General features: G+C 40.3%; 1 protein-coding gene across 1 annotated transcript in view; it reads right to left on the bottom strand.

Annotated features, from left to right (window-relative positions):
* Nucleotides 1-26076, bottom strand: part of shroom4 (shroom family member 4) — a 77852-nt gene that overhangs the window by 25214 nt on the left and 26562 nt on the right. The window contains exons 2-3 of the mRNA XM_028564582.1: nucleotides 23738-23889; nucleotides 2703-2903 (exon numbers count right to left, since the gene is read on the bottom strand). Of these exons, the coding sequence (XP_028420383.1) occupies nucleotides 2703-2903; nucleotides 23738-23889 (353 nt within the window). The remainder of the gene's footprint in view (nucleotides 1-2702; nucleotides 2904-23737; nucleotides 23890-26076) is intronic.

The following is a 26076-nucleotide window of genomic DNA, read 5'->3' as shown; positions in this document are numbered from 1 at the left end:
AAATGCTAAAGTACATATGATTGTAGTTTAAGAGCAAAAAGTTGCAAACCTGAAATGGTCCTTTAACATATTATACAAAAGACTCCAGTCAGAAGAATACACTGTGGGAAAAAAAAGTTATCTGCATGAGAAAAGTGTCTTTAAAGGAAGTGAGCAATGAATGAGAAAGGAGAGGCAGCTGTATAGATTTGACCTGGGTGACAGAGAGAGGACGAGAGGAAATGAGACGGGAGCTGGATAGGAAATGACAGTCACTCCTGGCCAATCAGACAGCAATGTGGAACATGTGAGTGTGAGGGTTGACAGATAAACCAGCACACATACGCAAATACTCTACATCATGGTGTGTGTGTGTGTGTTCAGACGATTAATACAGACACACACTTAGACTTATTTTATCGGCTAAAAGCTCAAAAGATAAGCAGAAAACTGGCGTTTTTTTTGTTTTTTGTTTCTTTATCTCAAACACTCACATGTTTTGTTTTAGTACTTCCATAAAAGCACACACAGATGCAGACCGTACAGAATGTCCCTCTCTTTCACACAAACACAGTTTATTGAATGTCTTCCTTTCTTTGTCCACATGTTCTGGGAGTCACATGCCATTGTCCAGAGTTATGCCGGTAGCTGCCTCCTCACTCTCTCGCGTGCACATGCGCGCACGCACGCACGCACGCACACACACACACACACACACACACACACACACACACACACACACACACACACACACACACACACACACACACACACACACACACACACACACACACACACACACACACAGCTATCTAATGATCTAATCCGCATGGGACTATTACATCTAATAGTGGTACATTATATCACTGATTCTTATCACAAGGAGTGCAAACAGTACAAGGCCCTGACGTACTGTACCATGAAACTGACTAACAAAGACTATTTTTTAATGTGAGTCAATATACAGACTGCGGTAACTTCCTCTTTCCATTAAAGGATTACAGTTTAGCTTTGTGAGATCATACTGCAATACAATGACTACTGTACTTACATGCCTTCTTTCTATTTAACCGACAGCTCAGTTTGTTGTGCCATTTGTTTCACAGGGATATAAAAATATATTTAGCGCGGAAACAATTCGCTGTGTAACTAGTTTGATAATTAATAACTCAGGTCTTCCTTTGGAATGTTAGTTGGTCAAAGAAGCAATTTGAAGACCTCACACTATTTCACTATTTTCCCACAGTGACAACTTCCCAGAATCATTTGCAACAACTTGTATTACTAAAAGTCAAGATCAATGCATTTCAGCATGATGGCTTTTATCAAAGCCATCTTATTCAGACATAGATGAGATCTTCAACACTTTTAGATGCGCGTTGGAAAGGCCTACAAATGATAATTTGCAAGACTGCTACATGACTTCTTCGTCAAATCACGCAGAAAGATTTTGCAACTCAACGAAAGACATCTACCTGGCCCCCCCAAAGACAGACAAACAAAGAACAGGTCACTTTGGAATGTTTAAATAGAAGCCAAAATTAGACCAATGGGCTTACTGCGTGGGCAGTGTTGACATTAAAACACAGTGATGTCACCTGTTTCCTGGCGAACCAAAATCCCCGGCAATGACTAGGAGCCAACGTCTATGGAGTCATCGGCTCAATGCGTATGATTCAAACCTACAGCACGGCACACTCGCTGTGTGGTTACATCTGAGCATCAGCCAATTTTAGTTTTTGTTAAACTGAAACAACTTCAACAGCTGGATTAAGGAAGTTGGACAGAAAACAGAATATTTTAAAGGAGTGCATAAATAATCACAATCGCTGGGAACATTTTGCACATACCTGTATGAAGTGTCAAATGAAAGCTGAGAGAAAATTGACTTAACAGGAATTAAAGTTGAGTTTAATATTTATTGTCATCCAATAAAAAAAATGTCTCTTTTAATGCAAAGTTTGCTTTAGAGATGTCAGCCATGACAACTTTATAACAATCATCAGGTTTGTTTTTGTAATAATATAGTGTTATTTACTGTCAAATGCTCTTGTGAAGTGTTAGGAACTATTTCCTTGAACTTAAATAAAGTTGTAGAGTTTTGGAAGATTCACTCGGATATAATCTTAAAAGTGTTATAACATTTTCAAATGGAGAAACAGAGCAATGAAAAGCTTGATGATGTTTGTTGGGGCATTTCTGTGACTAAAAACCACTAAAACTAAAGAGATTGAAATTAGGGCTGGGCGATAGGGAGAAAATCAGATATCACGATATTCTTGACCAAATACTGTATCTCGATATCGATATTGCGGTGATATTCTAGGGTTGACAATTGGGGCTTTTACAAAATATCTTTACACTTAGATTTTAGATAAATAATCATCAGTAATGTGGACATAAGTGGGGAAAAGGCAAATAATAGAACAGTTACAACAGTCTGGTAAGTTCAGAAAATGACATCACTTTACTGTAATGCAGCCTTTAAATCCAGGAAAAGACAACACTTCTGTCATATCGCGGTATTACGATATCCAAAATCTAAGACAATATCTAGTCACTTATCGCGATATCAATATAATATCGATATATTGCCCAGCCCTAATTGAAAATGAATAAATAATGTTTTTATTCTATCATTTTCAGTGCTATCAAATGTTTTTTTTTAACACAATGTAACACCTCCATGACATAAAGCCTACTGTGACAATTCCACTTCTCACCTGTTGTCAGTTGCGTGCCAGGGTAGTGTGTATGGGACGGGGTGGAGCTGCATGGCAGACAGAGGGGGGGGGGGGGGAGGAGGAGGGCAGTCGACGGGGGGCAGGCAGGGCGGAGGAGGAGGAGACGGAGGAGGGGGAGGGAGGGGCTGCTCCGATAGCTTTGCCAGGTGCCAGGAGTGAGGCCTGATGGGAACGCTGCGCCTGCGGAGACGAGAGGGAGAAACTCAGGTGAGGATCTACGGCAGCAACAAACCGTCACGGCGAAAAAAGGAGTTTATAATTTACTATAACAAGATGATCACACATTATACATACAGCTGCAGATTTATTATGAAACACTTAGCTAAAGCTAAGAGATTATTTAAAGCTTTAGTGCATAACTTTTAGATATTAACACTATAGCTTTAATGGTATTTGATAATAAATTCGGAGGCTGTAGTTGTGGTTGATGGAGTTTAATTACTTTAAATAAGTGTTTGTAGAATATTCTATACCCTCATTGATATAAATCAGGTGGACAGAATATTAAAGACGCTAGACATATTCCTGGTTCCATGATCTATATGTAGGAGTTCATTTTCTGCCTTCAAATTTAGTTGAAGACACATTTACAGATTATTTGTTGCATCTTTTGCATTTACAACCAGCATTTCTGTTTGGAAGTCATCATTAAACTAAATGTTATCATGGATTGTATTCTAGCAGAGCATTTTTATTGAGATTTATAGTCCACATCCAATTTACTTGACTAATTGAGATTTTGCCCAAGTATAAAGACGCTGCTGTGGTGTTTCCTGCATGAACCCTTCCTGTCTAATATAAATGTGCAACATAGTTAAATTAAGGTGGTCATCATTTTCCCCTGAATGTAATTTCCTTTTCATACAGTACGTCACTTTTTCCATTTTGCAACCTCCTCTTGTTCGACTACTGGATAATTTTGACCACAATTCGAACATCTAGTTTTTATTTGTCTAAATAGGATGATTTATCCAGAAACATGGCTAAGATGACGTCCTTATTTGCAACCACAGCTGTAAGTGTCTCTGAAGATCAGGGCTCACATAAAACATAGACCTACACAGCAGGGGTACATTGCCAACCCAAATTCTGCGGAAAGAGCTTTCTCTAAAGTTGTTTGGCCTTCCATTGGGATACCATTAAAAAAACTCATCTAACATGTACAGTACGTTCTCCAGTTTGATCCAAAGCCAGACATTCCAGTGTATCCCATGATATTCACTAATTCCCTTATACAGACTTCCGATCTCATATACGAGCCAGACTCAATTCGACCCCCTGCAGACAGTGTGTGTGTGCATGAGTGTGAGACAGAAAGAGAAACAAGGATAGAAAGAGATAAAGCACAGTCAGGTATAAATGTCCCATTCTTAGAGTCAGAATGGACCATTATGTGTTTCAGATTAATACACAGCTGGGGAGAACTGCTGCTGAAAAGAAGACAAAAGAAAAACATATAGTGGAGCATGAAAAAAAGGAACGCTGTTGACTAGACTTGACATGACTCAAACTTGTCTCAGTTGACTTGGTACTTAACTCGTCTCTGTCTTGAATTTTGCTCAACTGACCTGAGACTTGACTTGAAATTTAATATTTGAAATGGACTCAGACTTTGTCAGTCGGAACTTGGGTTAGAGTTGTCTCATGTGATTTTGACACTTGACTTATGTTATTCACTTATGAATATCAAACCAGACTTGGACTTGTGTCAATTGACATTGAACAAGACTTGAGTGACTTGACTTGAGCTTGTCTCAAATGACTTGTCAAGACATGTCTTGACTTGCCACTAGACTTTAACTTCTCTTGATTGTCACTGAACTTAACAAGGCTCAAACCTGACCTGTAACTGGCTTGGTTGTCTTGATTGAATTGAGATTTAACAAGATTTTAACTTAATCTGGACTTTTAACTTGTGTCAAACCTGACTTGGACTTCTCTTGATTGACTTGAATCCAAACAAAACTCGTCCTTTACTTGACTTGGACTTGTCTTGACTGATGCGAGACCTATTCTTGGACTTGTTTGATTTGACACTTGACTAGTCTCAATTGACATTGAGACTTGACCAGACTGAACTTAGAAGTTGGAATAGTCTTAGTTGACTCGACATGGACTTGTCTCTGTTGACTTGGACTTGAAAAAAACGCTGAGTCCCCTCAAAGTGTCTCTGCTCAAGATCCTCAAAGTACCAAATGTAAAATGTGACTATTCTGGGTATTTCTGAGAAACATTTGGAGGTACAATTTTGGGAGAGGAATGCGGATCCTGGCACCACAAGGGAAAGAAAAGGACCATTTCTGAGTATTATTGTTTATGATAAAGCAGGAGCACGGGAACCATTTCCAAAATAAACACTCTTGTCTCCTGGTTCTCGCTCCTTAAGAGGGATTTCTATCCGAGCCCACTGATTGTTCGACTCCGCTGACAACGTCCTTAAATTATCCCCTGAGAAAGTTTATGTAAAGCCTGTGTGTGTTTCTGTATATATGCGATAGCCTGTATGTGTGTGTGTGTGTGTGTGTGTGTGTGTGTGTGTGTGTGTGTGTGTGTGTGTGTGTGTGTGTGCGTGCATGAATAAGTGTGGGAACTGTCCAAACTCAACCAGACAAAATACCATTATCAAACCTCTTTTCTCCAAGTTTAGTTTTCAGAGATTGATGACCGTGAAAATCAAAACAAACAATGTGACGCCAAAGTTAGACGGAGAATGTATATTGTATACGATGTATACAACAACAAAAAATGCTGACAAATGTGCAAAGAATGTCACATATTGTAGCTAGTGTGCTTTTTTTGTAGCCATGCAGGGGAGAAGGGGAAAGTTCTTCCAAAACCACGTAACCAATCACTATTTTTCCAAAATGCTCAGAGCCTTGCCTAAGGGGGCTCAACAATCATGAATCCCACAATTTTGGGGATTTACAATAAGAAGAACTGCATCTTTTACATGGAACCAAAGCTGTGGAAGGGAAAGGAAATCTGATATATCTACATCTTTTCCACGAATAAGCCGTTTTAACTGTTACACACTATTTTGTCCATTGTAGTGGTCCACTAACACTTGTTTTATCAGTTATGTGCAGAGTTTTTTTATTTTTTTATTACCTCTGCAAGAAGAAAAGGCTGGTGTCATACATACATTCATCCCAATAGGCATGGTTTTTAGATGTCTAAAAAACATACTTTTGTTTCAGCGATGCTTGAATGCTGTTGAATCAAGTTCAGGTTTGTCAATCCATCCAAAACCCAAAGATATATAAAGGTTTTGAGTCATTCAAATATAAAAACATATAAGCAACAAATAAGATATACTGTGATACATATGTATACGTATTAACATAAACACAAAGTAGTAATGAAAACTCATGTACAGTGACACAGCAAATGTTCACCTTTCAGCCAAACTTAATTTAGTTTGAATCTAGATGCTTTTGACCTACAAACGTGTGTACTTTGTTTTAGGCATTTGAAAGTCTTTGTAAGGTTTAGGGGGACGAGCTGCTTAATAGCAAGGATGTTGTCTTGGAAGAAGGACTCCATAAATTCTGTTGCCCTTTCATGTATAGGACACAGGAAAGTACACCAAAGTACTACTGTCCCTTTGAGGTGCCAAGGTCAGCATCAACTGTACAAGTTGTTAATAACAGAATACAAAGAACCCCCCCCACTTTCCGGTTTCTGACACTACAACCCAGTTGGCTACCTGTCTCAGCCAGGAACAACACACAAATAGAAATCACATGAATCATATTTTTTTCTGGCAAACGAGAGGTAACATTGTGTCCTTGGCGTGCAAACCGAGAGAATGAGTGAATTGAACGCTGTTGGGGTGTCGCTGCGACCACAACCGACCAGGAAATCCAATCAGGTCAGCAAGCTTCAATTTATAAATACATTCTCAGAGTTGTATCTGTTCATCTTAAACTGATAAGAGAACAAAGGAGAAAACAAATGACAAGAAGAAAAAAAAAAAGAAGAAGAGCTGGTGAGACTCGACAGCAGTCAAAGGCCGAGAAATTATGAATTCTCCGTCTTGCAGCTCTGAATGAGCCTCTATGAAAGGATCTGCTGGAATGTCCCACTTAATGGTCAGAAACTGCAACAGCTGACTGATACCGCAAAGGTCAACGCGCATAATCTGAGTCACACACACACACAGTCTCGATACAGTATGGTACAGAATGAATGCCAGACAGGCAGCCAGACAAATAGATTTGTACTCTACACAGTCTCACAGATAAGGACAGAAACTGTTGCAATAGATGACTTTGAGAGAAGAGGAATGACGCAGAACAATTGTAAAAAATTGTAAATAACAAGAAGAAAGGTGTGTTTATCAGGGTGTATGTGGAAAAAAAAATGCATCATGTGGTCAACAACCCCTCCCTGGGAAGATAAAAAGTGTGGCTACTGTTAACCAAACGACAAAAATGCAAACTTTTCCCGCATTTGTAAGCAAATAAAGGTCCAGTAATTGAATTTTCAAAAAAACTCAGAGAGAAGCTAATATATTAATCCTAAACTGATGTGGAACCTCAGCAGAGACCTACCAGACTCCGCAGGCTGAAGCATCCGTTGTCAAACTGATCCCAGTTCAGGTCCCAGCATCCCTGATTCCCAGAGTTCAAGTTCAAAGAGTTGAGCGTCTACTGAGGAACGCGCTTAGACAAAAACACAGACTTCTCTAAAGTTATCCGAGAAGAATCGACACTCTTTTTTTCGTCCTCAGGTTTGGTGACAGAACCAGGTTGTGTCCGTGACATCTGAGACTCCGAATAACGTGTCCAAGAGCTGATGTCCATCTGAAGTAGTAAAGTAAAGTGAAAAAGAAACCAACCGACGATGCTCACATCCCCTCTCCCTCCTTTTCCTCTCTTCCTCCTCCCTCGCTTCTCTCGCTGGAAGACAAAACATGGCTATTTCTCCCTCCTGCACTCTGCATTTCTGTCTCTCCCACCCCTCTCTCTCCCTCACTACCCCCCCACCCCCCTTCTTTCTCCCCATCTCATTCTCTCCCTGCCTCTCTCGCCCCCCTCCCAGGCAGGATGTGTGCGTCAGGGAGAGAGGAAGTATTGTGGAGGGCAGATAAAGTGGTGGACGGCTGCTAAAATAATACCCAGAGTTCCACACTGTTATTGTTTGACGGGAGGAAAAAATGCAGAGGTACTTCCTACTCGTGTGTGTATGTGCGCGTGTTAGCGTGCACGTGTGTTTGCAGAGCATGAAAAAGAGATCGTAAGACCAAAGAAAGCAGAGACTGTTGGACAGACAAGGGGGCTTTTTCAGTTTGGCCGGGAGACGAGGAAAACAAAATGTGGTGAAAGAAGGGGAATGTAAGAAATGATGGGAGGTCTGCAGAGGAATAATTATACAAGTGGAAGTGATGGATGAACAGGGGACTTTTATCACTCTCCTTATCTCCTGTATTTCTTTAAGCATGCACATCGGTTACAGGAATATTATGAAAGAATTATGGTTTTGACCATTAGATCTCCATGCTACTGATAAGTAACACTGTTATTTAAGATTGTAGTCACTCACGGGAAAGTAATTCAAACTACAACTTCCTGTATAGCTCCCAGAGTCCCAGTTTTTGTACATATAATATATATGAACTGCAGTTAAATATCAGTAGTGCCCACAGTGACTGTGAAGGATATGTTTCTTTGCCTGATATTATTGTACATGATATTAATTGTACATGGTTCTTGAGAAATAAATAAAGAATTCAATCCTCACATCCAGTAGCTGACAAATCCATTTAATTGAAAGAAATAAGGCATTCTCTGGTTTTAAGATACCAAGCGTATAATTTCAACATCGCTGTTCCAAGTCCAGCCTGGGACCTTACAGTATGTTACATGTCGCCCCCACCCCCCTCTATTTCCTGTTATGTTCTGTCAGCTCTCTACTTTACGCTACCTGATAAAAACAAGAAACTCTCCAAAAAATAAATGAAAAAATGTAAATTTAATTAGTTTCATTCAAATTGTAGAAAAGAAACTGCTATTTTATAAACTATACAAAATGAGAAGGATGGACTATAACTCCGTTACACGCCAATTTAGAGCTGGGCAATATATCGATATCGTGATATGAGACTAGATATCGTCTTAGATTTTGGATATTGTAATATGGCATAAGTGTTGTCTTTTCCTGGTTTTAAAGGCTGCATTACAGTAAAGTGATGTCATTTTCTGAACTTACCAGACAGTTGTAATTGTTCTATTATTTGCCTTTACCCACGTAGGCATTATAGCCACAATACTGATGATCATCAAAAATCTCATTGTATAAATATTTTGTGAAAGCACCAATTGTCAACACTACAATATCGTTGCGGTATTGATATTGAGGTATTTGGTCAAAAATATCGTGATATTTGATTTTCTCCATATCGCCCAGCCCTACGCCAATTAATTATTTAGTCTATCAAATTTAAGAAGAAATCCCATCACAACCTCCCAGAGCTTAATGTAGTTGGTTTTTCATCCAGCAAACAGTCAAAATAACAAATATGATCAATTTACAATGATATAAAACAGAGAAAAGCAGTAAATCACTTTGAAAAGCTGGAACTTGCCTGATAAATGACTAAAACTATTACTTTTCTTTCAATTGATTTATTGTTTATTTGACTTGTCGTTTTAAAGTAATGTCTTGCAAAGCTCTGAAAGAGTTTAGTCATAACTTACAGTATACGCATCAAATAAATCTGATTACTGCAACTTGGGTCAAAGGATACATTTCTTACCAAATATAAATAGCTTACCTTGTAATCTTGCCAGTCACGCAAACTTTTCCACTTATAATAATAAACACTGGTGAGTAATGTCTGACAACTGCTTTATTAGTTTCAGTACTAAAGACTGAACTGTAGCTGCTTCACGTCCACCCAATCTTTCCATCATCTTTTGCCGTACATTATGGGAAATACATATTTAAGCAATCAAGCGTTTAGTTTTGTAGTTTGACCGAATGGTGGGTTAGTTACAGTTATAAGATCGGCACGTGACGCCTGCGTTAGTGTCACTATCCCCTCATTAGTCTGACCAGACTTGAACCTCGCAGGACAAACATCAAGAGGTGTGAGTGTCCGACATTAACGCTGTTGAAGTTTAACCAACCACACGACAGCAGACACTTAATAACATGAGGCCCTCAGCGGGCTTCAAAGGATTTCCTGGAGCCTTCTGTCTCCTGCAGACTGTGTGTGAAGATGTGTGTGAGAGAGTTACATACATGCATGTGAGCAGATTCCTAACATTCCCTATCTTCCCTTTAAAAGGGTGAAGGGTTAACTATGCTAGAAAGCCTAAACAACCTCACCTCCTCCCCTCTGTCCCTTTGCAATCGCCTGCAATCAGCCCCTATTTGTTTGCTTTATGGGTGTGTGAGTGAGTGTGTGTGTGTGTGTGTGCGCGTTTGCCCGCATTAAAGGCCTTCATCAAGCCTGATTATGGATTTCTAAATGACTCTGACAAAGTGTAGACAAGCATTTACTGCTTAGGCGCACACACACGTACCTGTAGACACTCTCTCTCTTTCACACATACCGTTTTTTTTTTTTTCTTTTTGGACATACCAGGTAATCAGTACAGTGAGACTAGGCTCATACCAGAGGTCGATGGCAGGAAGGGTGAAGTCCACTTCAGCATCTGCAGCACAATGCGCTGGTTGTTACTGCTCAATCCCCTAACATTACGTGTGAGTATAACAACAGTGAGATCAGAGGCTTGTTTAAACTGGGATTTTTAATCTGCTTTTTAATCATTTGTGCAGCTGTAATTCCTCTTGTCCAACAGTTTATTCTGCCTCCTTCCATCTTTTAACACTGCATCCCCGGCTGTTGATGGATTAAACATGAAACTTTCAGAGCAATGTTAGCAAAGACCAAGAAAAATCAAGATCAAAACTGTGACACATATCATTACATATATGAACACTAAATATTTCTTGTCTCCAGCTTCAGAAAGCTGCCGATGTGCAGCTTTTGCTTGTTATATATCATGGTCATGTGAATATATTTGAATTTGTTCTGACTGTTGGTCAGACAAAATAAAAGCATGTGGGGTCTGGTAACTTGTGATGAGAATTTGTAACCATTTATACACAATTTATAGACTAAATAATCAATAACTGGACGAGTGAGGTTACAGGGTTAAATGGAGTATCCTCTCCTTCTCTCAACACCACTGATTTAGTATGATGACACTTAATGTCCTGGTTCCTCCTCCATAACACAAACCCATCTTTTATGTGTGTGTGTCCAAGTTTGCCTCTAGGTATGTGTGTGTGTGTGTGTGTGTGGGTCTGAGACAACCACTGTATGTGTGTGTGTGTGTGTGTGTGTGTGTGTGTGTGTGTGTGTGTGTGTGTGGGGCAGTGTCATGTATCATGGAGTCACAGCTTAATGAGCCAGTTAATAAAAACCAGGCCAAAGGAGACAGATAAACTGTAGCAGACCACACGCATAGAGGACACACAAGCTCACACACACACACACACACACACACACACACACACACACACACACACACACACACTGAATACTTAAAATATATATCTGTTTTTGGTGACGTTTTCAAATTGTTCAAACAATTCCACACTGAAAGACTATCAGAAAGAAAAGGAAATAAAATGTATTATTTGAGAAGCTGGAACCAGCAAAGCTTGCCCCCTTTTCCTTAATACGTAGCAATTAATCAATTAACAGATTGTTGCAGCTACATTTTCTTGCTAATCAATAATACAAACACAAATACAATTCATAAGGTAAAGTTGGAATATGCCATCTGAGTCTATAATTTAAACAAAAAAAAAGGAAAATCTTGTACCAAGTAAATCGTGTCTATAGACTCTACAAAGCATCTAAGCAGCTTTTAACGCATTACGGTTCACATTTATACTGTTTTGGTTCACTCTCACGGCTCTCAAATCTGTGTCAAAAGCTGTTTTCAGCAATAAAGCTCTGATAAACCCACTGTACACTACCTGGCCAGCACTAAACAACAGAAAGACACAGTTAGAGATTAGCTGGTGAACACTGTGGAGCGTTTAGCAGCTAAAGAGACATATTTCCTTCAGGAGCTGGTGGAGACCAAAACAGAGCTAAAAAGAGACTGAATATTATTGATAATAATATATTACATTCATTGGGTGGCCAGAAACACGATTCCTGATTATGCTAATGTTGCTCTGTGTTTTCAGCTTGTTCTGCCAGTTAGCTTGACTGCTAGGTATGTTGCATACAGTTTGAGTCACGTCAACCTCCCTTCTCCCAGGGAGATTATTAAATCCAAAATTCCTTGAAGAGCTAAATTAGTTTGCTCCTCCTTTGTACCATCACGGTGAGTAGTCAATACTGAGAATGGACGTAGATTTCCATCGACATAGCATATTTGGCAAGAGACCATTAACATACAATAATACATTTTTGGAACAAGTGAGTCCTTTCAGAACTAAGAATCTGAAGTCCTGCCTGAATCATCTTTTTACCACCACCCCCCCTAAATGAACTGCTAACATAAACTCACTTCTCCATCCCTTAGGCTACCACCGCCCCCTAGTTATGTTCACCCTGACTAAAACACAGAAACGCACATTCTTGTTATCCTTAACGTCGATAATTCATCGCTAACAGCGTCACAACCAAAATCATTTACAGCCAGGGCCCTAATAAGACCCAGAATTGTGTGTGTGTGTGTGTGTGTGTGTGTGTGTGTGTGTGTGTGTGTGTGTGTGTGTGTGTGTGTGTGTGTGAGAGAGTGAGGAAGAGGTCTTAAGGAATGCCAGGAATGTCTATTGTTCACTTTGGGAAGGACTGATGGGGGGCAGATTATTGTGTTTCATAGATCTTGGCACCGCAGACCTCAGTCTTGCCCCGGTCTCCAGGGACCCTGTGGTACAAAAATCTGTATCGGTGTGTGTGTGTGTGTGTGTGTGTGTCTGCATCCGTGCGTGTGTGTATGCACAATTTGCCCATCAATCTGTCTGCGGTAAAATTCCCAACAATCATATGAATGTGTGTGTGCGTGTGCATGTTTCTTGTGCGTGTCCGGGCCCACAGACCTCCTTCTGACAGTCTGAAACGAGCAACAACATAAAAAAAAAAAAAAAAAAAACTAAAAGAGCGAGTCAGCATGGACACAGAGACGATTTAGACCGTCGGAGGATGAACTTTTCCAGGAAAAAGATGAAAACAAGTGTTTCAAACGAACAAGAACAAACAAACGGTGAAATTGAGCAGCAGTGCGCCGCTCGACACTGAAGACTGAAACAGAAACAGATACCAGAAGAGGCGGAGGAGAGGGAGAGTCAAGTAGAATATTTCAGAAGTGAAAGCCACGATCTTAGTTTTGGCTAGATATTCAAATCAGAAAAACCAGACATGATGGGAATTGGATTGAGGTTGAACAGATACACTACCGATCAAAAGTTTGGGGTCACTTAGAAATTTCCATTCCACTCCATTACAGACAGAATACCAGCTGATCTGTGTGGGTGGCTGATCTTTAATGCAATATCTACATTGCCCATTATCAGCAACCATTCATCCAATGTTCCAAAGGCCCATTCTGTTTACTAATCTGATATCTTTTTAAAAGGCTAACTGAGAAAACATTGGAGAACTCTTTTGCAATTATGTAAGCACATAATGTAATCTGAAAACTGCTGCCCCGGTTAAAAAAGCAATGCAACTGATCTCAGCTGGTATTTTGTCTATAATGGAGTGGAATGGACATTTTTAAGTGACCCCAAACTTTTGACCGGTAGTGTATGTAACTTGGGCCCGATATTGTTTGATAAATGTCAATACTAATGCCAATATAATACACAACACAACAGACATTCAGAGTCAGTTTTTTAATACTTTGTGGTTTTGTATACTCAGTTTTACAGACACATTTTGCTCAGTACCAAAACAGTTCCCGCAACTTTTTTCTCTTTCACCTACTTTCCCCGTTTCCATTCTTTCATCTCCTCTTCATCCTCCCCGTCCAGCCCTCGGCAAAATAAATGTTTAGTCAATGTGTAGCAGAGATGAAAAAGTGAACTCAGATGAAAGAGCTTACTCATAAAGTCCTGTTTACCCTGTTAAAACATCAAATATGATCTCAGCCTCTCTTGTAATTATCATTTTAATTTCCTTACGATCACTCCTCCTGCCACTGTGAGCGTTTCTTGCTGCCACGTAACTCCAGTCTGTGGGATATTTCCGGATTTGTTTCCCTTTAATCTGACTCGTTTTCTTTTCCCCAACTTGTGTTTGGATGTGCTTCTGAGTTTGTGAGAGACTACCTTCCAAAGTGAGATTGCCGCCGTTGATATAAAAAGATTGATATCGCAATTACAAAACAAACAGCTGCACTCTTTAATGGGTAAAAGGTGAGCTAAGGTTTTGGCTGACTAATGATAACATCCACATACATTTAGAAGAATAAAACTGAGACCCCGGCCTCTTTAAGAAGCGACCTGGCTGAACACACCAAATCTGAGACCTGAACCCAACCCAAGGGTGGCATTTGAAGTTATTTCTCTTCCCACTGGGCATTGCACATCTTTTTGCAACACTTGACACACATGGACGCGCAGAAGACTGGCGCAACCAGACAGAGAAAAAGAGACTTTTCTTAATAAATTACATTTCAAAATGACCAAGTTTACGGTCATTTTAAAAGGTCTGAACCTAACTTGAATTTAAGCATTTTCTCTGATTTTTTTTTTGGTTTCTAAGGAGGTCAAGGAAATCATCAGTTGTACAAGATTATCGGAGTTGGGTGCAGATTATTGCTCCTTTATACTTTTGTGTTGACTCTTCTGTTTTTGAAAAACAAATACACTCAGGTCTAATTAGCCTGAATCACAAAGGGAGGCTTCAACAAGTGTAAAACCAAAAATAAACACCAAATACATGCACATCTGCATCTAAAGCGCCGTTTCCTATTCCATCAGCAGCTGTAAATAAACAGTTTGGTCTTTGCAAGCTGCTTCTTTCCACACAAAGTTCACAAAACGCATTATGTCCAAGCTGGACAGGAAGTAGAGGGGGGGAAACTTTGCAGAGAACAGGAAATGATGCTAAAGCTGAAGAATGTCCTCCTGCCTCTTCCATGGCTGCCCACTGAGAGAAACACACACACACACACACACACACACACACACACACACACACACACACACACACACACACACACACACACACACACACACACACACACACACACACACACACACACACACACACCAGTTGGATCTAACAAAAGGTCGGTAAAAACAGGAAGTACTATAGAAGGAACATTTCCAGGTCAACCTAACAAAATATCCCCAAACATTCTCTCCCTTCCAGAAATATATTCATCATCATACCTAAAAACACCCCAAAAAGATAGAAAAAATACCTGAGGTCGCTGTTTTACTGAACAACAAGAGGGTGGAGGGCTGAAAGGTAACATGCCTATTAAGTAGTGCTGTCAGTTAAACGTGTTATTAACAGCGTTTACGTAAACCCATTTTAACGGCGGCAATTTTTTTTCCCGCAAGATTAACGTTGTTTTTGACCTAGCAAACTTTGTAGTTTTTTCACATGCTGTTGCAACAACTAGTAACGTTAGAAAAACTACAACAAAACAACACGCCACACACCCTTGTTTGGGCTCGCGAGCCGGCCAAAGAGTAGTAGGCTAATGTTAAGTTTTGAGTGGATGGTGAGCGCGAGATGCCAATAAGGTTCTGAATGGAAAGTTTACTTTTAAAAAGTTGCCAAATGGTTCCATTGACCAAAGTGGTCTGTGTGTTTTGTCGTTGTGAACTGAGCTATCATCGCATCACGTCCAGTCTGAAATACCACTTGATGATGGCCAAGCACACAGCGGACGCAAATTCTCCGCCCTCTCGTCAAAGCCAGGGCACAAAAGCACAAAGCAAGCCGATCCACTTTTCCATGTTAATAATAGCATTAAAATGAGAAAAAAAAAATGGGACAAAAAGAAATCAAGGGACATTTAGAATAGATAAAAATGTGCGATTAATTGCGAGTTAACTATGACATTAATGCAATTAATCGCAATTAAATATTTTCATCGTTTGACAGCACTACTATTAAGGGTTCAGCAGAAATGTATGCCATAGCTCCTCATTCAATATCTAAAAAGTAGAAATTATATATACAGTAATGTGGCGTTATGCGGTTCCTGTAGAAAATAACGAGTCATTAATGCCAAATTTACAGCTTCATTGCACATTTTAATATTCAGCACGCAGCAAAGTATGCTGTTTTTTTTATGTTGTGAATATAAACATACATTGCGGAGCTTATCCAGCAGAGTTATTTGCACTTGCACATAGATTTCAAATGTAATTTCACTGTTTTTAATATGGGAGTTTAGTACTCTGAATGTCACTGCTGTGACCATACTTCTTAAATTCTCTTTTGTTTATGTTTTTTGCTGCAGTATTTTTTTGTGTGCATTCTTTGAGATAAAGGACGTCTTAATTATGAGAAAAATAAAACACTAGTTAACAGCAGTGTGGTTCCTTTTTGACATCAGTTGCACTGTTAAATTTTAAGCATCACTCCTAAAATGGGACCAAACACACTGCTGTCTTATCCCTCCACTGAACTGCTGGGCAGGCCAGTAAATTCCTGTGGTTTGCCAAATTTAGCCTGCAGGCCTGCTCTTCTTTCAGCAGTGCAGGACAATGCTTCTGAATTGAATATATTTTATTTAAAGAATGAACAATGATGTGAATGATGGAGGGAAAGCTCAAACAACTACTGATGAGATAAACAGCACAAAAAGCAGAGGTAATGCGTGAAAACGTTTGGACTCGACTTGGAAGAACGAGAGTTTTAACATCCATCTAGGAGTAAAAGAAAAAACCAACAACACGAGAGTCAAATGTTTTTTATTTCCGGTGTTACAGAACTCCTTATTAATGTTCTGGAAACCTGTCAGATACAATACACCCTTTTATAAATCTAAAACAAGCCTCCATATCAAAGCAGAAAAGTTGCACAATAGCACCATTTTCTGAACAAATCATCATCTCTCCTCGCCAACTTCACCATTCCTTCCTCTGCATTTACATCGTATAATTAAATCCACCAAGAATATTTTCCTAAAAAATACAAATGCTCCAACAGTAAATACTGTACAGGGGGAACCCCAGTGAGTCATTTCCTGATGTTTCCAAGACAAACGTATTGGTTGTAAGAAGAAATCCATTTAGCTAGCTACTCTCCATCTCGCTTCAGGTTAAGTTAGTTTTAATTGAGATTAGAATAACAGAAAAGGCACACACACACACACACACACAAACTTGTCACACTTACTAAAATACATGTACACACGTGTGCACGCACATAAAACAACATACAAAGTGGAGTCCCTATAGCTTGACAGAAAGGTTGACAACTGTTTGGCAGGCAGCCATCTTGGAAGACCAGGTAGTCGTGGTGTAGAAAGAGGGCCCCAAAGAAAAGGAGCAGTGCATAAAGAGACCCTAGTTTTACTTATACAAACATTTAATATGCAATATAATTGGCTGAGGACAGAGCCAAATAAATGCAGTTTTTCTCTTTTGGTGGCATCTAACTGAAGCCCAGACAAAAAGTTTTCCATTAACTAATCACAACGCTGACACTTATAACAAAAATACCTAAGTTTAAGCTTCACGTGGACAAGTAGTTTTAGATGCAAGAACTTTATGTAACTAGTTTGTAACGAGCACACAAACTCCCGTTAAAAGGCTACAGATTCTCCACAAAGGGGGGAGCTGTTTGGTCATTGTCAGACCCGGGCCACGTTCAGCCCCGACAAAACGTAGCAACGTGTTTTTTTGACTGAAACTGAAACAGGGGTGCGTTGAACACACTGTTGTGAGCGCGAGCGCTCTGCCTTTCCATTACCACGAGATTGCACACACGTCTCTGCTGATTGGGTATCACTTGTGAAACATCCAATTAACGAGAGAAAACATAACTCAAAGCCCTTTGCTCACCGTTTCACACCGTTCCCGAGGAAACATGTCGTTCAACCAGGAAACCGTAGCAAAACGGTACACGCCGTTTTGAGATTGAACGTGCCCCAGTTCTACATGTCTGCAAACTGCGCCACCTGTAGGAAGAACAGGAACAGGAGGAACTAACCCTAAGAACAGCAACAGCTTTGATGTGCAGATGTTAAAATGTTGAAGTTCGATTCAAAAGCGCTTTTGCACACTTCTTTTTTGGGCAGGTGCGTCGGAAAAGGTAAAGGTTACCAGTAATACTTGTTGAAGAAGTCCTGCTTTTTGTTGTCAAATAAAGTATTTGCATGCGTAATGGACAGTGTGCGGGACTTCTTCAACAGAATGTTGATGTTGCCACCTACAGTCCAAAAAAGGACTTTTATACTTTTTAACATTCGTTTGAATGATGGTTGTCAAAACTATCTTAAAGGTGCAGTAGGTACGCCTTATAAAACTAACTTTCTGTCATATTGCTGAAACTGACCCTATGTTAGAACTACTGAAGTAGAACTACTGTACATGAAGCAGGTCATTAAAAAGAAATCCGGCTCCTCTGGCACCACCTACAGCCTGTAGTGCGATTTGCAAAAATCCACAGCTCCCTGTTCAGATGCACCAATCATGGCCAGGGTGGGGGTGTCTAACTGCATGTGAATCACTGCTCATGCACGCGCATTCATTCTCCCTTGTGGGGGGAGGAGCTTAGGAGAAAGGGGGGAGGGACTGAAGTCCAAGTCCTGGATCTTCCCAATCTACCTACGGCACCTTTAACAGGTTGCAGGTTTCAAGCTGCAGTGCAACAATATTTTTACATTAACAATGGATCACCCCTCAGCTCTATTCTCGTTCATATCATTGTGGACAGAAACATGACTCTACATGAATGCTAATTTAGCTTGCCTCTCAACCTCCAACTTCATAAGGCCATAATACTGTATATCACTGCCGCGTTCACAGTTTATTCTGTTGTCCCCCAAGTGGCCAAAAAGTTAATGAATACTTTAATGTACAAAGTAAAATAAAAAAAATCCTCATCCACACACAAAGAGCAGCTAAAAAAAAAAAAAAAAAAAAACTGCACACGACATCTCATTGCCTGCAGGTGGCACAGGCGTCAAAACTGCAGCAGCTATGACTTTCTTTTCTTGTAGATGGTGCAAATCATCATGTGTAAATCTGCAGGGCTAAACTGCTCCTGTTGCTGTACTTGTTGTAGGCAGGACTGGGAGTGTGTGGATAACAATGTCTGTACTTGTTTTTAATCTTTTATTTTAGTTTCACAAGGACATCTTTCATCGGTCTCTAACAGAAATAGAAATGGAAAACTGCAATCGGAGCAAACTTGTAAGTAGCTTGTTCGCCTGCTGACCCCTCAGGATGAGGCCTGTGTTGGGTTAATGTTATTACGGTTTCTTCTTTGTCTAACATGCTACTCACATGCTGACATTTAATAGGTTTATTTATGCTTACATCACACACACACACACACACACACACACACACACACACACACACACACACACACACACACACACACTTTTTACACTCCTAATAATAATGACCTACTGAGTCAGAAAACGAAACAAGAGGTCCATCTATTCACATGCCATCACCGTACCAACAGTCCCCTTGTGTTATTAAAAGAGGTGGTAACTAGTTTTGGCTTTTGACTAAGGGCCATTTTCCACTGTTAAAACTATACAAGAAGAACCAAGTGTGCAAATGTGAGCATTTCATCATCCCTGAGCAACACGTACGTGTGTGTGTGTGTGTGTGTGTGTGTGTGTGTGTGTGTGTGTGTGTGTGTGTGTGTGTGTGTGTGTGTGTGTGTGTGTGTGTGTGTGTGTGTGTGTATCATTTCTGGCAGCGGACTCCTACAGTACCTTCCAGACTTGTTCCTTGTTCCTACAGTAATGACTGAAACCGAGCTGGTGTGATTGGCAGAGGTCAAAGTGCAACAGGCTCCCGCCCAATACTGGAGCCGTGATTGGCTATTAGTGTCAGTAACTTGTCAATCAAAGTGAGTCTTATTTATGTGCGGGGTGGCCACGGTTACAGTGCTCCGGCCAAAATACAAATAACAGCTCTAATTCAGGCAAACAGAGAGTAATACACACACAAACCACATAAAAACACACAGATTTCTTTTCACATAAACTAGCAGAGATTAAAGGTAATTATAAAGTTGAATGTAATCTTGACTAGGCCTTATTCTCAAAGGTGTTTTAAGACCAAATTTAATATTTTTAATGTTTTAAATCTTAGAAATCCCATGAGGAAAGGTTTAAAAAGTGCTAAAAAAATTTAATGTTAACTTAGTCGATAAATTAGCAACTATTTCAATTATGGATGAATCGTTTCATTTAATCTTTTAAAGTTAATTATAGCTGCTTCTCTTGCTAGTTTTCTTTGTCGTCTATGACAGTAAATTGGATATTTTTTGGACTGTTTTTGAGTTTGGAGAAAAAGTGATGGCCGTTTTTCACAATTTTCTGACATTTTATAGACCGAACAATGAAAGTGTTGGCTCGGCCCCCCGCCAAATAATAACATAATATAAACACAGAATAACCAGAAAGGAACAATTGTTACTTTCACATGTGGAGCATGTATGGGTAATGACGCACAGGTCTTTAGACACACACACACACACACACACACACACACACACACACACACACACACACACACACACACACACACACACACACACACACACACAGGGAAAGCCCCTCAGAGTCAGACATACAGCACATACCAGACACTGACACACACACACACAGGGGATATAACTGGGTGGCATGCTCATAACCAGTTACATTCCTAAATCCATCCGTGTGCGTCCATCTATGTCTGAGTCTGTGTGTGTGTGTGTGTGTGTGTGTGTGTGTGTGTGTGTGTGTGTGTGTGTGTGTGTGTGTGGAGTGTGTGTGTGTGTGTGTGTGTGTGTGTGTGTGTGTGTGTGTGTGTGTATGAGTGAGCTGGCCTGTATGTGTGTGTCTAACAGCATTAGACAGGGGGTCCGCCTGCCACAGAAACAGGAGCAGAAAACCCAGCAACGCTCGGACTGCTGGATCTGAATCTGAGAAAAAGACGTGTTGCTGACAAACAGCTGTCTCAAGCTGTCCAGAGAAGACAATCTTCTACACTGGTTTTAAGTCTGAGTCCAGTTGAGAATTACTCAAAGTATCAGAGGAGCAGAGAAACTGAGATACATAAAGCACTTTTTTTTTTTTCTTTCTCTACAGTATTTAAAACGCACTGTAAACCTTTTAAACGTGCTGCATTTCCACCTACATCCACTAAGTGGCAACAACACAAGTCTAGAGTTTAGAATGAATGAATGGATTAATTAATTAAAAATACTGACAGACAGACATATATATACACATCAAGATTAAACTGTAAACACAACTCATAGTGAAGAAACCTCTATCTAAAAAAAATGTATTATTGTAGTGTATTTTTTTAACATCTTTGCTGCTAGAACCATGGGTAATTTAACGGAACATGCAACATGATTAGCGAGCAAAAGTGTGTATAAATATTTATAATTAGCTGACAGGGGAGTCAAAATTAGGTCCTTAAACGTAGCTCCTTAAAATAGAGAGGGAAAAATCAAATTAACATCTGGGTGATAACAAAGTGCTAAACTGAAAACGTTTCCTGGAGATCGGCATATATCCTTTGAACTTGAGCAGATATGCTTTTACATCTGACCTCAGATTTGCAAGGCAGTTTCACGCAACAACCTATAGACGCCAACTTGACTTTAGTTCGGAGAGTGGAAATAATCCTGCCATTAGTTCTGCTTCCTGAGCCAAAAACACCACCGCCGTGCTGGGAGGAGCAGGGTGGGAAACCAAAACAAGCAACAATTTATAGTCCTTATTTCACCCAACAAGCGTCAGGGTGCTGTGAACAAACATTAAAGCTGCTCCTGATCATATTTTCATATTAATAATGGGTCAAAAGACTGCGTGTAATGTGAAAGGGGTCGCTCATAGTGATGAATTAACTGACTCTAAAAGCTATTTTTTTTAGCATCTTTCAGCTGTTTTGGTTTTTACGGCTCACAAGTTTACTGTTGATTACAGCTGATTAAAGCTCTGATAAACCCACAGTGCAATACTTGCCAAGCACGGAGAATAGCTGGTGAACATAGTGGAGCATGTAGCTGCTAAAAAGCCAGACATTTTCCCAGAGTGCAAGGATTTTTGAACTTTTTCCACACAAAGTAAGATCCCAGTGCAATTAGCTACAAACGCTAATTCAGCAAGCTAGTTTCTGGGTGTGTTCATGTAATAGATTTCTTGTCAGATTTATTGTTTCCTGATTCTCTACAACAGTGTGAGAAGAAGAAGAGTGCAAAGTTGGGCGGCTGGGTAGCTCACCTGGTAGAGCGCGCGCCTACATACAGAGGATCAGTCCTCGACGCAGCGGCCGCAGGTTCGACTCCGACCTGCGCCCCTTTGCTGCATGTCATTCCCTTCTCTCTCCCCTCGAATATCTAAGCTGTCCTGTCACAATAAAGGCCTAAAAATGCCAGAAAAAAAGAGTGAGTTTGGGACAACATTTCCCACTGTTCCAAGAACCCAAATCACCAGCAGATCCACTTCAACATATGACATAGGACATATTGGATTCCTACTCCCTATTGCATGTTCTGCCAACTGGAACAAACTGGAACTTTCCTACACATGGTCTGGGAGTGTGAACAAGTACATGAGTTTTGGAATAAAACAACATCAATAATATCTGATGTGATAGGAGGTCGACTTCCTACTGACCCGATTGTTTTGTCACTTAATGAGGACTCTAAATTACACCTGCTTGGGAGACAGAAGAAAGTTTGGTTGGCTGGCTCAACCGTGACCGAGAAAATGATACCTCAGCGCTGGCCCCCCCTCCCCTTGTATAAAACAGTAGTTGGCGTATCTGGACATAGTTATGCTTGAGCTCTCTACAGCAAGGATCAACAAAGCCAAGTCATCGACTATAGACCTATGGAAAGGTGCAGCAGCACAGCTATCAATCCTCAGGGTTTCCTTTAGGATTTTTTGGACGGGCCCAATAACCTCTGAATAGTTTAATTAGTTGTTAGAGTGGCAGCCAATCGTGGGTGCATTATGTAAGCAGGATCATTTTAAAGGCAACCAAGACTAAATTTTTTGTACAGCCCTATTTCTGATACCGTGGCGGCCAAAATTTTGCCATGGTGGGCCGCCGCTACAAAATCAACATAGAGGAAACACTGGTCCTAATGACCTCAGCATCACAAGAAGTAGAAGAGAGGTGTGATTTCTGTTTTTGTTTATTTTTGTTTTCCTTGAGAACGCAGAGGGTGGGAGAGGGTGGTTGTTCTTGTTCAAGTGTGTTTGTCTGTTCTGTTGATGTTTTAAAATGAAAAAATAAATAAAAAATGTATCTAAAAAAAAAAAAAAAAAAAAAAGTGCAAAGTTACCATGACACATTGTCAGAATGGCTCCAATAATGAGAAAAGAGATGAAAAACACTGGAATTGGTCTTTAATTATCATAATAATTCTGCACAGGAAAATGCGATTCCAAGTGATTTCGAACACAGTCCCAGACATCCACTCCTCCTTGCACATCAGAGTTTATCAGCTTCCTTTCTGTAACACCCTGAAGGTCAAAGGCTACTTCCTGTTTAACACTGCTCTGAGAACGTGTTTGTACGCCAGGCTAGCAACATTCCTAACAGACCAGGAAACGCACAGTCAACCTACTTCTCGTCTCCTCCCCTCACCTTCCTTCCCAGATTCAACGCCAAGGCATCTTAAGTGCCGGTGAGGAGAAGAACTAAACGGCCGACAAACGCACATCTGTTTTTTTCTAAAGACAAATGCTCAAGTATTCACTTTGAAGTTGTGAAACTATTTAGGAGAAGAATCTGTGTGCGTGCAGATATCTCATGTGGGTGTCAACAATGTGCGAGGCCCTTTGTGCATCCATTTCACATTGTTGTCGAGTGTTTACCTCCTGACCGCGAGCTTCAGCATCCGGTACGATCCCTTAATGAGGATTAGGGCTTCCTGTCTGCTGCCGTAGAGGGCGGATCCATTTATGTTAATGAGCTCGTCGCCGGCTTTCAGCTTCTTGCACAGGGCGGCCTTCCCTCCATCCTCGATCTGGAGACAAAGAATCGGTTGAGATAAAAAGAGAAAAAGTTGGACGGCAAACAGAAGCACATTCAGTTTAAGAACAAGATTTAAAAAAAAAAAAAAAAAGTCACTCAAGGATACTTCCACGCTGCCAAGCAGACTCCTTTAAAACCCATTTTTGGAAGAAATTTTTGTCCAACTGTCTCTGTCCCCATGGCAACAGCACCCTAATGAGCATCTCCAAAACAGCCTGGACCAAACATCCCACATAAACCCATCACATTCCACTATAATAGATGTGTGTGTGTGTGTGTGTGTGTGTGTGTGTGTGTGTGTGTGTGTGTGTGTGTGTGTGTGTGTGTGTGTGTGTGTGTGTGTGTGTGTGTGTGTGTGTGTTGCCTGTGGCTCACACAGTGGTGAAGTCTGTGTTGTTAATGCATTGCTGGGATGTTTCAGGGTGTTTTTGAAGGCTGCAGAGGGGTGAAACACTGACGAGTGTGCGGTGCAGTGCGGTGTGAGGTTTGAGTTCGGACGTGAATCACACGGACAAGAAGAAGGAAAAGGATGGAGAGGAAGGAGAGAAAGAGAGGAACACACACACAGATGGACTAACCGATCTACTGACTGGACCAACGACAGGAAAAGATGTGGGCCTAACGGTACAGAAATCTGTGGTGGATGTGATTATTATTTCAAAAAAGGAAAAGATGTTTGCCAACGTCACTTTGCAGTGGTTTAATTCCAAGATATAAAAAGTGCTGTGACAACATCCTCATGCAGTGTGGGAACTAGAACTGCGATGCATTTTCAAGCCACTATATCGACCCAGTTTGTCTTGAGTACTGAAAATTGATCACTTCCTGTGTGACAACATACTGCATTTGTCGGTACTAAATCGACCCCTCTCTCTCCCCATTTCCAGTATGTCTCTACACTTTCATTTGTTCAATAAAAGGTGTAAAATGGCAACAAAAAAGAAAAAAAAAAAGAAAAGAAAAGTTGGTGTATTTATAAAAGCAGAATGTTTTGGTCTCGGTACAGAAACTTGTGTATCATTTTCACACCGCTATGTCAAACAATAGCCAGCCCCGATACTCAAATATTCAAGTTAATCCACTACATACACTTTTTTTTTTTTAAGATATTAAGTGTTTTTAAGTTTGCAAACCAACATGTCACTACTTGGTCCATGAGGGACCCACGCAGTATTTTGAAAAGAATTTATCCAAATTTACAAAATATACGCTTAATGCTTTTTTGCAATGGGTATAAACCAAAAATAAAACGCAGCAACACATTTGCATGCTACAACAACCCCCTGTCGACATCTCAGACCCTTATGCAGGATTTGGTTTTTAGCCCAGTGTACAGCTTATTGCCAAAAGTGGGTTACTCAAGAAGCTAAGACTGTAAACCTCTGTTCATACCAATGTAGGCAGTGATAAAATGCTATTTAGGAGGCATCTAATAAGAAGAGTCTAGAGACATTTTTAGAGTACTTTGGGCTAAATTGTCTCATTTTGGAATGGAGTTTGGTGTGAGAATAAAGTATCTGTACGGCTTTATTTTATGGATGACAGATTCCATTAGGAGTAGGCTAGGATTAAATTGAACGATTACTGCGGTTTTTAAAGAAGTATTCTCTCTCATTTCACACTCAACAAATAGCAAGCCAGGTCAGGATTTCAGGGGCTGCCGGACAGGTCAGCATTTTTGTTTTTAACCATCCCTTTCAGATATAAAACCATGGGGAATTCCACCATTAACCCAGTAAAAGTGCTGTTTAAAGATGCTTCAGGGGCATATAAAAAGGAAATATTCCTGATTATACGGTAAGAGAATAGAGAGCAGGCTTGTCCCTCCACCTTCTATTCATTCATTCGCTATCTTGCTGCAAAATCAAGGGAATGCATGTCATGGAAACACAGGTCTGATTTTACGCTTTTAGGGTTTTACAGACGCTCAGCGGGAACTATGCCTTGAGAGCCAACTCAAACATAAATCAAGATCTTTCATATATTAGCTTGCTGCTGTTCTCTTGGGCCTAATGCGGTCACGACTACTGACTTCAAAAGGTTCATATTTTATAAATTTGATCCTGTAGTAATACCACTCCAAATACGGGAAACCCAGAAGCAGGCAACCGCATTTAAACTGGGCGGCTTTATCACAACTTTTGGGTTTGAAGTCTTCAGTTGACATTTCATATGCCAG

Source organism: Perca flavescens, chromosome 19, assembly GCF_004354835.1.
Source record: "Perca flavescens isolate YP-PL-M2 chromosome 19, PFLA_1.0, whole genome shotgun sequence".
Lineage (NCBI taxonomy): Eukaryota > Metazoa > Chordata > Actinopteri > Perciformes > Percidae > Perca > Perca flavescens.
This window is presented reverse-complemented; position numbering and strand designations above follow the sequence as displayed.